The 14,305-nt window shown below is 37.7% G+C and overlaps 1 protein-coding gene and 1 non-coding gene across 27 annotated transcripts in view; both read right to left on the reverse strand.

Moving 5' to 3' along the window:
• Positions 1 to 3,136: 3,136 nt before the first annotated feature.
• Positions 3,137 to 14,305, reverse strand: part of ANKRD12 (ankyrin repeat domain 12) — a 148,823-nt gene continuing 137,654 nt past the window's right edge. For 25 of the 26 annotated variants that reach the window (XM_054537657.2, XM_024235938.3, XM_024235937.3 and 22 more), the window contains 3 exons: positions 13,835 to 13,978; positions 10,172 to 10,267; positions 7,620 to 8,877 (listed from right to left, as the gene is read on the reverse strand). In XM_054537657.2, the coding sequence (XP_054393632.1) occupies positions 8,692 to 8,877; positions 10,172 to 10,267; positions 13,835 to 13,978 (426 nt within the window). In that variant the 3' untranslated portion in view covers positions 7,620 to 8,691. Of the gene's footprint in view, positions 5,983 to 7,039; positions 7,136 to 7,619; positions 8,878 to 10,171; positions 10,268 to 13,834; positions 13,979 to 14,305 lie in introns of those variants that run through there. The other variant, XR_008515818.1, reaches the window with a different exon arrangement.
• On the reverse strand, positions 11,734 to 11,834 carry LOC112130007 (small nucleolar RNA U13). Its single transcript, XR_002912330.1, has one exon. It is a non-coding gene; the product is annotated as a small nucleolar RNA U13 (small nucleolar RNA).

Genomic DNA, 14,305 nt, shown 5'->3' on the forward strand with positions numbered 1-14,305 from the left:
AACAGTAAAAATTATGGATTTTATCTAATCTCAACCCTTGGGTCCACATCTTTTTGTTACTCTGTTTAAAAAAATGGGAGAACGCATAAAATACTTTTGTTGCATATCAAAGTAAAGTGATTGGAGAAAAGTCCTTGACTGAGTTGCAAATCCAACTGCTTTTTCCATGAGACTGACGAACTATGGTTATATAACCGAATATCCCAGCCTTGAAAGGCATTTTGAAACCTTTGTCCCTTGGGCCAGGCATGGTGGCTCACACCTGTAATCTCAGCACTTTGGGAGGCCAAGGTGGGCGGATCACAAGTTCAGGAGTTTGAGACCAGCCTGGCCAACATGGTGAAACCCCGTCTCTACTTAAAAAAAAAAAAATACAAAAATTAGCTGGGCATGGTGGTGGCGGGCGCCTGTAATCCCAGCTACTGGGGAGGCCAAGGCAGGAGAATCGTTTGAACCCAGGAGGCGGAGATTGCCATGAGCCGAGATCACGCCATTGCGCTCCAGCCTGAGTGACCGGGCAAGACTCTGTCCACCCGCCCCCTCCAAAAAAAAAAAAAGTTTGCCCTCCTTTCATCACACATGGGTTCTCATGTTTGGCCTCTATGTGGTGTGCAGCCAGACTTGAGCAGGCTGCAGTTACGCACGCATGGCTCCTTCACAGACATATTCTTGAAAATAAATGAAGCAAGCATGTCACTTTTTAAGGAAAACAATGGCAAGTGTTTGTGGTCAATGAGAAAGCCTATGCTTTCAAGTGAAAACTAGAATTTTGGAAAATTTGTATATGTCATATAGAGTTTAAGAGCTTCCCACTACTTAAACAATTTTTCTGATAAGATCACTGGTGATAAAATGTGTTTTTTTTTTGATTTTGTATAATGAAAAGTGTCAGCATTGGAAGATCTGAATACTTCAGTGAAACAGTATTTTCCAAATGATGAAGGCATGATGGTACAAAATAATGCACTGGCAAAAGATCCATTCAAAGTACAAGACAGTCAAATGAATTTTAATGTAACAGAATTAGGAAAAGTTCATAAAAGCTCAAGGATATGGTTTCCGATTCCACAAGGCAACTAACCTTTAAAAACTGCTTGTCATGTTTTGATGTGGAATTAAAGAATAATGCCCATAATTATCTAAAAATCTATTAACATATTTCTCTTTTCCTACTGCATATTTGTGATGTCATATTTTCTTTAACATCAAAAAAGCAAAACCAAAACAGATCCCGACACATTGAGTGTGGAAGCAGAAATGAAATTCCAGCTGTGGCCGGGCATGGTGGCTCACGCCTGTAATCCCAGCACTTTGGGAGGCCAAGGCAGGCGGATCATGAGGTCAGGAGATCGAGATCATCCTGGCTAACACGGTGAAATCCTGTCTCTACTAAAAATACAAAAAATTAGCCAGGCGTGGTGGTGGGCGCCTGTAGTCCCAGCTACTCGGGAGGCTGAGGCAGGAGAATGGCGTGAACCCAGGAGGCGGAGCTTGCAGTGAGCCGAGATTGTGCCACTGCACTCCAGCCTGGGCAACAGAGCGAGACTCCGTCTCAAAAAAAAAGCAATTCCAGCTGTCTCCTATTAGGCTAGACATTAAGATTTGCCAAAATGTAAAATAATGTACTTTCCTGATTTTTAGTTTTGGAAATATATTTTTTATAAAAATAAACACAAAATAGGTTTACTGATTAATATTCTTTAAAATTGTTTTAATCTCTAATATAGTAAATATCAAGATATCTCACAAAGACAAAAGCTCTCAAAGTACTTTAGGAGTCCAGCGGGTACTATGACCAAAATGTTTGAGAACTGGGACCGAGGTACATGCTGTGTAAATCTTCAAATGACACATATCCTGACACACCCCATGGAGTCCTAAGTGTGTGCTGGTTGATTTCATGCATAGATGCATGTAAATCAGCAGGACGGCTGGAAACTTGCCCACATGACCCGGTTCAGACAATTCATCTCCTTTCTAAAGTTCACTTATGATACCGGACTTTTTCATGACTATCCACCCTGTGCTTAAAAAACACACAGTATTAAGAATGACATAAATACTTGTTCTACAACTCAGGCAATATGGAAAGGGTGTCAAGAAGTAATAGTTTAATTCAGGAGGGGGTTTTGAAAACTTCTGAATGTCAAATACAAATGGCCTTACAATGAAAAGAGGTAGTGCTCCTGAGACCTACAGGTATCGTGTACCCATGTGGCCTCATGATTGCTAGTTATTAAAGGGAAAAACTTGTTTTTTGGGGTGACTTAAGACATCTACTAAATACTCTGGGATGATCGTTATCAATGTAAAGGAATTGTTAAAAGGTGAGGAAACTAGTCGCTAAGAGAAATGGAAAGGCAAGCCACACACTGGGTAAAAACATCCATGAAAATTGTATCTGACAAAGGACTTTCATGCAGCTTATAAAGGATTCCTACAAATGAATAAGAAGAAGACAACCCAATTAAAAATAGGCAGAATAGGACATTTCACAAAATAAGATGTATAAATGGCCAATAAGCATATGAAAGGTATGCTCAATCTCTTTAATCACCAGAGAAATGTAAATTAATACCACAAGATACCACTATGCATCTAGGAGAATAGCTGAAATTGAAGACTGACAATGCCAAATATTGATGGGGATTCAGAGTAACTGGGCCTCCTACTGGTTGCTGGTAGGGGTATAAGATGATAGAACTGCTATTGAGAACTGTTTATTTTTTTCTTTTCTTTTTTTTTTGAGACGGAGTCTTGTTCTATTGCCCAGGCTGGAGTGCAGTGGCATGATCTTGTCTCGGCTCACTGCAACCTCTGCCTCCCAGGTTCAAGCGATTCTCATGCCTCAGCCTCCCAAGTAGCTGGGACTACAGGCACGCACCACCATACCCAGCTAATTTTTGTATTGTAGAGACGGGGTTTCACCATGTAGATCAGGCTGGTCTGGAACCCCAGACCTCAAGTGATCCACCCGCCTTGGCTTCCCGAAGTGCTGGGATTACAGGCGTGAGCCACTGCGCCCAGCCAATAACTGTCACTTTCTAATAAAGTGAAACATGCACCTACTCTATGACCTAGTGTTTGTACTCCATGGTATGTACCGAAGAGAAATGAAAAAATATATCCACAAAAATAGGCTTGCAGATTCACAGGTTTATTAACAATAGTCCCAAACTGGAAACAATCCAAATACCAACAAGAGAACGAATAAACAAATTTGTACAATACACTACTACTCATTAATAAATTACGACTCATTACTGTTAGGTGCAACATGGATGAATTTCAAAACGTCATGTTGAGAGAAACAAGGCAGACACAAGAAAGTATGTATGACTCTATTTCTATGAAGTTCAAGGCTAGGTACAACTAACGTATGGTGATGGGAAATCAGCACAGTGGCTGCCTCAGGGGTAGTGGTGACTGGAGTGAGGCATGAGTGAACTTTCTAGAGTAATGAAAATGTTTTACAATATCTTAATTTGGGTGATGGTAACATGAGTGTTTACATTTGTCAGGATTTATCAAACTGCCTAGTTAAGATCTGGGTAATTTTATTGAATATAGACTATAACAATGGAAAAAAAACTGAGAAAGTTATTGATACTCTCTTGAGTGATGAGTGCATAGGTGGTGCCTTTTAAACTTGTAAACACATGCTACATATGTGATATCCTTTTTTTTTTTTTTTTTTTGGAGACAAGAGTTTCACTCTTGTTGCCCAGGCTGGGGTGCAGTGGCGTGAGCTCACTGCAACCTCCGCCTCCAGGGTTCAAGCGATTCTCCTGTCTCAACCTCCCAAGTAGCTGGGATTACAGGTGCCTGCCACCACGCTTGGCTAATTTTTGTATTTTTAGTAGAGACGGGGTTTCACCATATTGGTCAGGCTGGTCTGTAACTCCCGACCTCAGGTGATCTGTCTGCCTCAGCCTCCCAAAGAGCTGGGATTACAGGCGTAAGCCACCTCGCCTGGCCTGTAATATACTTTTTTAGAAAAAGGTGAGAAAAAAAACATGGCTGCCTGAAAGCTTTATATCTAGTACTAGTCAGATATGTGGATATGGAATCCAACTTTTAAGAAATGCCTTTAAGCTCATCAGTAGAATAAATAAATGTACTTTTACATATTTGTTCAGTTCTCTGAGTAACTAATGGACCTAATAAAACTGTATCCCCATGCAAGCAAAGATTGCATTCATTTTTAGGTTAAAAATTTTAGGCTGGGCACAGTGTCTCATGCCTGTAATCCCAGGACTTTGGGAGGCCAGGGTGGGAGGATCACTTGAGCCCAAGTTTGAAACCAGCCATGATTGTGCCACTGCACTCCACCCTAGATGACAGAGTAAGACCCTGTCTTAGAAAAAAAAGAATTTATATACTATTTTTTTTTTTAGAGATGGAGTCTCACTCTGTCGCCCAGGCTGGCACCATCTTGGCTCACGGCAACCTCCACCTTCCAAGCTCAAGCAATTCTCCTGCTTCACCTCCCAAGTAGCTAGGACTACAGGCAGGCACCATCACGCTCGGCTAATTTTTGTATTTTTAGTAGAGAAAGGGTTTCACCATGTTGGCCTATTTTCTTTTTTTTTTTTTTGAGACGGAGTCTCGCTCTGTCACCCAGGCTGGAGTGCAGTGGCACGATCTCGGCTCACTGCAAGCTTCGCCTCCCAGGTTCTCACCATTCTCCTGCCTCAGGCTCCCAAGTAGCTGTAACTACAGGCACCCGTGCCACGCCCGGCTGATATTTTGTATTTTGTTTAGTAGAAACGGGGTTTCACCGTGTTAGCCAGGATGGTCTCGATCTCCTGACCTCGTGATCCGCCCGCCTGGGCCTCCCAAAGTGCTGGAATTACAGGCGTGTGCCACCGTGCCCCAGCCTGGCCTATTTTCTTTTATGAGGATGCTGTCCATGTACAAAAAAACTTTTATTTGCAGTTATTATATAGCATTTAACCACTGGGAAAACCCAACCATTTTTTTAGTTGTACTTTTTGCTATTTTTATGCTAATACTTAATTTAAAGCCATTTTGATTAATGGAATTGTTTTAATTTGCCTTAGTTTCTTCTATGAATTCTGCTTTTACTGACTGGAAATACTTTGGGTGACTATCTCTGTGGAGGCTTAAAAAAAACCTCCATTTTAGGTACAAAGACAACTCCCAAGAAGCCACTTAAATAATGATGAATTACAAGATATTTTAACCACTAAACTCACACAAGCTTTTCCATTACTAACAATAATTTTGCCCTAAATATTTAAAAATAATTTTTACAAATGGTGAAAATGCTTCCTTTAAACTTAAAAAGAGGACTATTTCATTGAGTTTTACAGAGTCAATTTCTTCTATATAAAAATTTGGGATTTTATGTTTTAAGATATCAGAGACAATAATTTTCTTCTTGGAAAACTATGTATTTAGGTCTGCACTCAATTTCTAGAATAACTGTCTAATTGTTAAGTCCCATTCAAATGAGCTTCATGGGGTCTTTGAGATGTTTCCAGTTATGAAGTTTGTAGCATGTCTAATACAGGCAATCCTGTTTTATTGTGCTTTGCTTTATTGTGCTTTGTACATATTGGCGTTTTTTACAAATTGAAGGTTTGTGGCAACCCTGCTTCAAGCAAGTCTGTTGGTGCTCTTTTTCCAACAGCATGTGCTCACTTTGTTACCGTTTTTTTAGCAATAAAATATTTTTAAACTTATGTACGTATTTTTAGACATAATGCTATTGCACACTTAATATAATATAAACAAAACTTTTATATGCACTGGGAAACCAAAAAATTCCTCCTGACTCGCTTTGTTGTGGTATTTGCTTTACTGAGATGGTCTGGAACCTAAAGTATGTCTGAGGTATGCCTGTACTTAAAAATTCACTTTTGAGACTTCTCATTATTAAATAGATTTGAACTCGAAAGGCTAATTCTTCAAAGGCTGTTTCTTTTCCCAGGATGAATATTTCTGCAATTTTGCTAGCTGCCCAAGTAAAATTAAGTAAAAAAACAGTTAGCACACATTTCACTCTTATTTTTTCTATAAAAATATAACTCTTTATTAAATAACATGCACAAATATCAACTAGTCATTAAACAGATATTTAGAACAAATTGTAAAGAAATACAAATCCTTAGGTACAATTTAGTATCTTGTTCATGATATTTGAAGAGTTTAAAAAGAATCACTGATTAAACTAACCATCCTTTATTTTTCTTTCTGAATCCAAAACCTTTTCAGGCATATACTCCATTCCAAATTTTTTTCTAGCATTTCAGAGTTTCAGAATATCTTTAATACCAAAAGCCCTTAACTACTTATTTGATTATACATTTCCAATGAGAAGGCATTAACTTTTCTTTTAAGCTATCATTAGCTTTGAGTCTCTTTATAAATTTGTAGAAGCATAATCATGGCAGAGAGGCTCCAGCTTTTTGAGGTACCATTGAAGAGAGTGAGAACTGTGGTTAAGACTAAAAAGCTGGGATGACTAAAATTCACCAGATTCCTTCTTGTCGCTTTTATCTTCTAAAACCTTGTTCTGTTTGGGCCAACAGTGCTGTTTCCCAGATCTCTGGTTGAACCATCAGAACAAAATGCCCTATAAACTTACCCCTCTCTGATTTTCTATAACTTCAAAGTTCAATTATCTGGTTTTTTATTTTTATGATTTGCCACAGTATCCCATCCAATTTCCTTTTTAGGCAAAACTATAAACAAACTTTGCAGTAAGTTTTCATATTAAAAAGTATTGCTTTTATAAATTAGCTTTTAATGTTCCCAGGCTTAATAAACTTAACTTCAACAGAACCAGTGCTTCGAAATCTACCCTGCCTTTCTGGCCCAATTTATCCAATAAAAAAGGCCAAAATCTCTCACTTAAATTTCTAAAGAAAACTATGTCCAACCTTTATAATAAAGTCCTTGCACTGTGTATTTTTTTTTTTACATGTGCTGCTTTATTGCGCATGCCAAGTACAGTAAGAATTAAAATATAAATTGACGTAAAAATTCAAAAATCCCTAAGCTTAATATGTACCTTTGCACTCAAAAACATTTACATTCTCTCCCATTAGCTGGAATTTCCAACTTGCACTAGATCACTTCATTCCTCACATATTTGCTTCACTTTTCTCTATCGGAACAGAAAACATTCAGTATTATAATTCAAGAAAGTACTGTGGAAAGTTTTGCAAATTTTGCCTCATATTCTTATGATAAATTGTACGCTAACCTAATTTTCCTTTCCAAAATGTCTAACAAGTTCAGCAGCAGATTTCAGACCTGAAATATTCCTGAATATTTAATTTACATCATGTTACAGGAGAAACTGGATGTTTTTCTAAGTATATTGCTAATTTATTATAAAACAGCATACCAAGTTTTATTTCAATTATAAAATTTTGCAAATTATGTTTTGCATCTTGATACAAGGAAAAAAATACAACATATTAACCTGTTTTTCATAAACATTTCAGAGACTGGAATATTCCTATATTTCTTTTACTTATTTTGACTACCAAATATCTTTTTTTGATTTGCATACTTGGTTTTTATTTTAAAAGTGCAAAGGCTATTAAGCTTAAAACATTAAGCAATGTAAAAAAGTTTTACAATGATTTAACATGATCAATAAAATTTATTAAACATATTTACATATATTCACAGATTCTTTCATAGGTGAATATTAAAATAGACATTTACAATTTCAGAATTTTCATTCAAAGGCATTTATTTTTTTCCTGGGGAAATAGGCTCTACTGTGAGATGAAAAAAGAGCTAAGTTTCTTTGTATGACTAAGTCTAAATAGTATGTCCAACACAGTAAGTCACAGGTCTACTAGAGGAGACTAGTATGAAACGCCTTACACTACTGCAGGCATCAATTATGGAGAGTTAAATTATAGGAAGCATGCAATACAACTAAGCCACATCTTTGCAGTTATGGTGATGAAAACAAGCTAACTGAAACACCTGCATGCCGTATTTAAAAGTTTTCTACCTGTACACGCTACTACTACACTCCACACAAACCACAACTTTGGTCCAATAAAACATGAGACAAAACAGTTTTACAGGTATTTCTTTGTACATGTTTTGACTACCAGTCCCTTTGTATACAGTTTGACCATTACTTACAAGATTTACATCTGCACAATATGTATAAAATAAGTTATTAAAAAGGAAGACAATATTAAAACTTTCAAAAAGAAAACTGTACAATTAATTTACAGATAATAAACTGAAGAAATTTTGTGCCAAGTTTTTCTCCCACATTAGAAACTATTTGGTAGGAATTGAACCTTTTAAGTTTATTGATATATATTTTTTAATAAAACCTGAAAGAGATTTGAATACTAGTGGTTATCTTATTACTCAGAGTGCTAACAACTTCCAGCGCTGTTAGCAGATTCTCAACTTTTTAAATATCTACCAGTCTGCCAACATGCTCTAATGCAATAGTTACCTTTCCCAATATAAATAATAGTTTTCTATTAGAAACTGTGTTTGGATCTAAGATCCAAAATAATTCTCATTTTTTATAAAATGACAGTGTTTACTACATAACCAACTAAATCGAACTTTACTAACAATTGTAAAGGCATGAGTATTTTTGTCAAAAGGCAGTATTCCACAGTATAATGCTTGAGCATCACCAGTTTAGGACAATACCGTCAGAAGTACTGACTGCTATATAGGAGTCAATTCAAAGTCGTCGTTAACATCAACGAGGGGAACATAAAACTCCTGGATTTCATAAATGCTGATAGATTTATAGGTGGCAGGATCAAGTTCCTGGAGTTTGAGCTGCCATTCTAACCTCTGGACAGCATTTAAAGCCGCAGCTTCATGTTGTTGCCTCATTAAAAGACAGGTCTATTTAAAAGAAGAGAAGAGTTACTTGATTATTCTGTTAACTTTGCTTTGTTTACAAATTAATCTCATCCAGTTTCTTTAGGAACTAAAATGGACACATCAGGAGCATAAAAAGCATTTGAATTACAAGTCCGTTTCTTTCTTTTTTTTTTTTTTTGAGACAGAGTCTTGCTCTGTCTCCCAGGCTGGAGTGCAGTGGCGAGCTCTGGGGTCACTGCAACCTCTGCCTCCTGGGTTCAAGCGAATCTCCTGCTTCAGCCTCCCAAGTAGCTGAGACTACAGGCATGTGCCACCACGCCCAGCTAATTTTTGTATTTTTGTTAGAGATGGAGTTTCACCATGTTGGCCGGGCTGGTTTTGAACTCCTGATCTCAGGTGATCTGCCCACATAGGCCTTCCAAAGTTCTGGGATTACAGCTGTGAACTGCCATGCCCGGCCTACAAGTCCATTTCTGTTTTATCCTGTTTGTACACACATACCAACTATTTGTGGGTCTGCGACTTCATTTTCATCTTATACAGCACAGGTCCCCAACCCCCAGGTCACAGACTGGTACCGATCCATGGCCTGTTCAGAACTGGGCCACACCGCAGGAGGTGAGTGGCAGCGAGCAAGCATTACCACCTGAGCTCAGCCTCCTGTTAGATCAGCGACGGCATTAGATTCTCATAGCAGCTCAAACCCTATTGTGCACTGCATATGCGAGGGTTCTAGGTTGCATGCTCCTTATGAGAATCTATTGCCTGATGATCTGCGGTGAAAGTTTCATCCCCAAACCATCCTCCACCCCAACCCATGGAAAAATTTTCTTCCACAAAACTCGTCCCTGGTGCCAAAAAGGTTGGGACTGCTGTTATAGATTTTAATTTGAAAATATTATTTCAAATTATGAGATTTCCAATTATCAAAAGAAACATGAAAACCTAGGGGGAAAGACTTCTGAAATGATTCAAAATCTCAAATCAAATAATTTATAGATTTGAAAATTATATTCCTTTTCTTACCATTCTCCTATTCTTTCGTATGTTCAAGCTATAACCAGACAGGTACACTGGATAATAAGCATGAAGACCCACACTGGAAACTGCATTTTCTGTGGCAGTTTCCTCTTTCATACTACAACTAGTCCTTAAAATGGACTTGTGGTCTTTATCTTTCCAATTGTGGCCCAGTGTGAGGATTTATGACTAACCAGTATTTCCCCTCCTAATTATTTCCCCTGATACAGCTGTAGAGTTTTTTTTTTTAAGAAGGGGGAAGCATTCATTTAAACTGACTTCCAAACATACATACCTTTAATTTGTCAAATTTATCATCCACATCTTGTAACCAAGACATGAATTGTCTTGCATTAAAGCGATCCCTCACAGAAGTTTTACTGTCATCAGACTAAAAGAGAAAAGTTGAATATTATAAAATACAATAAATCACTTTAAAATCTATATGCCATTATAGTATTTTTATGGTATATGCCGCTTTCTTAGTAATGATGAAAATATATTTTGAAAAATATGTAAATTGAATACTGTGGAAGTTTGGTAAAACTTTTATTTCCGCATTGCGTAGACAGATTGGTTATTAGAATTCTTGGGATGGTAGGTTTCATTATTAACTAAAATAGATTCCTATTGCTCTAAGTCAAAGACATTTCTCAAAAAGGCATGTTACATTAAGTACTGTGCCTGTGACATTATTACTGTATAACCAATTACAGATTTAATTTTACAGTTTTCTGTAAATTTAATGTTACAGTTTACTATCTGTAGGGACAAAAAGTATCCAGGTGGGAGAGAGCTGCCTTTGAGGCCAAAATTTCTTCCAGGACCAATATCTGGGGTGTTCATGAAGAAATTATCAACACTTAAGAATACCAGTTTTGGAATTAACAGACTATATTCAAATTTCAGCTCTGTATCTTACTACGTGATCTTCAACTAATTATACAGTTTCAGTCTTATACTCTGTAAAATATGGTAACCTCTCTTCAGCTTGTTTTGAGAATGAAAAGTGTCTATAAAGCCCTCATGATAATGCTTAGGTACACAGGAAGCACTCAATGCAGCACTCACTCCATTACTACCACTACCAGTGCTGTTAAACTGACATCCAGGCAGCAGGTAGCTCCCACACTCACATTTTCTTTTTTTTTGAGATGGAGTCTCTGTTACCCAGGCTGGAGTGTAATGGTGCGATCTTGACTTACTGCAATCTCCACCTCCCAGGTTCAGGCGATTCTCCTGCCTCAGCCTCCCAGGTAGCTGGGATTACAGGCATCCACCACCACGCCTGGCTAATTTTTGTATTTTTACTAGAGACAAGGTTTCACCATATTGGTCAGGCTGGTCTCGAACTCCTGACATCGTGATCTGCCCACCTCGGCCTTCCAAAGTGCTGGGATTACAGGCGTAAGCCACTGTGCCCGGCCACTACTCACATGTTTAGCAGTTATAATTTCTTCATTGGTCCCCCAAGTTAGATATTTTGACTACTTAAAATGTTATTGTTGACTCTTAAATATTACAAGTTTATTTATTTTTCTTTACCACATTTCAGGTGCTCAAACAAGTTTATTTTGAAAAGGAAGAAGTGATGAGAGTAGACTAACGGATGATCCGAGCCTCTACCCAAAGAAAAGTAGACTTTTTTCCCTTTAGTTCCTTCCAAGGCTACTCCCATAGGAAATACGCATGCTACTTGAGACCTTCTACCCTAAAGCCAGCTGTAAAAGGGTGGATAACAGTTCCATATTTAAGTAAGTCACCAAAAATGCAGAAATGTTTTTAGCATAAGTTTCTCTCTGTCAAGAGAGTACACCTCACGTTTTGGTATCTCATCAAGCTGAATTTCTTCCCCCATGTCAGACAGGTAATGTGTGCACGATGCAACAAGGTTTGAGAGAGGCCTGTCTCACACAGTGTGAAAACCCAATCATCAGGCTTATGATCCACAAAAGGATCTCAGCAAGCTTAATTTAATCTAAAGTCAGGTGGTCTGGATCATTAAGAAAATCTGGGGCAGGGTAAAATGAATTACTCAAGTTATCAAAATCCCTTTATAACTGAAAATTTATACTGTTCTAGGAAAACGCATTTATTTTTTAAATTCTCTTTTGAACCTATATGATACTGGGCATTCCTCAACTCTGCTGTATTTGATTACCAATATGTTTTCATCTATTTTAAATCTTATCAGAAATTTCTTAATGTTTTTGTCTAACAGTTTCCCACCTCAATTTCCAGCTCTGCTATGAATTTGTTTTTATTTTTAATGAATTTAATTAATCACTTTACTTTTAAGAAACAGGGTGTCACTCTGTCATCCAGGCTGGAGTGCAGGGGATGCAATTATACCTCACTGCAGGTTTGAACTCCTTGGCTTAATTGATCCTCCCACCTTAGCCACCTGGGGTAGCTGGGGCTACAGGCATGCGCCACCATGCCAGGCTTTGAAATTTTTATGTCTTTTGTCATTTCAATGAGTTTTGGGAGAAAGAAGGAATCAACGGGTATGTATATATTTACTCAACCATTCTGAGGTAGAAATCAAGAGACTTTTCATTGTAGCTCGATTATAAACCTCAATTTATATTGAAATGAGTTTTAGAACTCATTTCAGTACTCTCTGATTGCTCAAAACTTAAAAAGACCTCAAGATACCACTGTTTAGTCCAGCCTATAAGAACATGGTTAAACTGTTAATTGCAGTTATTAAAAACCATCCATTCTTCCCTTTAAACATCTTTAAATATGAAAGTTCTAGAAAGTCCCTCAGTGGCCTCTCCAGTGCCCATTTCTTTAGTCATACAGTTCTTTCTGAAGAGATACAATTATTCATGTTAATAGCATCCTCAGATATCTCTGAACACTTTCATTTGAAATAAAAGTTGGTGCCTTAAAGTTTTTTTTTTTTTAAGACAGGGTCTCACTCTGTTGCCCAGGCTCGAGTGCAGTGGTGCAATCCAGCTCACTGCAGCCTTGGCCTGCCAGGCTTAACAGATCCTCCTACCTCAGCCTCCCTGGTAGCTGGGACTACATGTGTGCCCCACCACACCCGGTTAATTTTTATATTTTTTGTAAAGACGGGGTTTCACCATGTTTCCCAAGCTGGTCTTGAACTCCTGAGCTCAAGTGATTGCCCACTTTGGCCTCCCAAAGTGCTGGGATTACAGGCATGAGCCACCACGCCCATTCAGTGCCTTAAGTTTGAAACCTACCTATCTAGTTCAATCTCGATTTTTTTATAGATGAGAAAAATAAAGCTCAGAAGAGTCTAAAAATATTTTTGTGTGATATACCCTATTATCCTTTGTATTACTAGCTTATTTCCTTTAAAACAGCATTTCCTAGTCTGGTTTCAGGTGATAATCCTTCACTGTTTATTATAAAAATTTTAATCTTTAAATTCTTTCTTTTCTGGTTTATGAGCCATAAAAAAATTCTGAAAACTAATATGACTGGTTCTGAGTTCATGTAATTTATATGTGGCAGTAAACTTTATTGAAGATATTTCTCCAGTCTTCCACAATTCATGTATTCCACCAACATTCAAAGTCAAACCAGAAGACTCGCTCTGTTTTTAGGACTGTCACAACCTAGAGGTGCCATCTAGCTGCACTATTTTTCAGTGTACAATAGCTTTGTAGCTGCCTGAAGGTCAGAACTAAAGGTATAAACATTCACTTTAGAAACAAATTACGTGTACCTGTAAGGGCACTATCCTAAATGTACAGGTGTTTTGTGATCATCTGCTTTTATAATAGAAACCTAATGTTTACAGTGCTTTAGAAAATGGAGGACCATTTTCCATCTGGAAGTACTCTGGCTTGAAAGAGTTTTTTTCTTCTTTGACCTTTAATGATTGTTGAGTTCAAGTTCTTTCTATAGAAATAGATTCTAAAAATAGCCAAGTTGCATTTTTTCAGAGTATTCCTTCTAAATGTATCAAAAAACATTTTACCTGAGAGTCCAATGGTACATTGTATACTTCGGCATCCAGCAAAACAGTACAAGCACTAAATGGCAGTGTTTGATTTGCCAATGTTCTTGCAGCTCTGTAATGAACTCGCAAAACTTCTTGTTCGTTGGATACAATGAGTTTTTCCTAGTTGAATAAAGAATTAAAAAAAATAAATTCTTCAACAAATTTTTGTTTAAGAACAGTCTTACTCTCTCGCCTAGGCTGGAATGCAGTGGTGTGATCACAGCTCACTGCAGCCTTCACCTCCTGGGCTCAAGCAATTCTCCCACCTCAGCCTCCCTAGTAGTTGGGACTACAGGCATGTACCATGAAGCACAGCTAATTAAAAACATATATATTTTTTAGAGACAAAGTCTCACTATGTTGCCCAAACTGGTTTCAAAATCCTGGGCTCAAGTGATCCTCCCACCTCAGCTTCTCCAAGTGCTGAGATTACAGGCCTGAGCCACA

This window comes from Pongo abelii, chromosome 17 (genome assembly GCF_028885655.2).
Source record: "Pongo abelii isolate AG06213 chromosome 17, NHGRI_mPonAbe1-v2.0_pri, whole genome shotgun sequence".
Lineage (NCBI taxonomy): Eukaryota > Metazoa > Chordata > Mammalia > Primates > Hominidae > Pongo > Pongo abelii.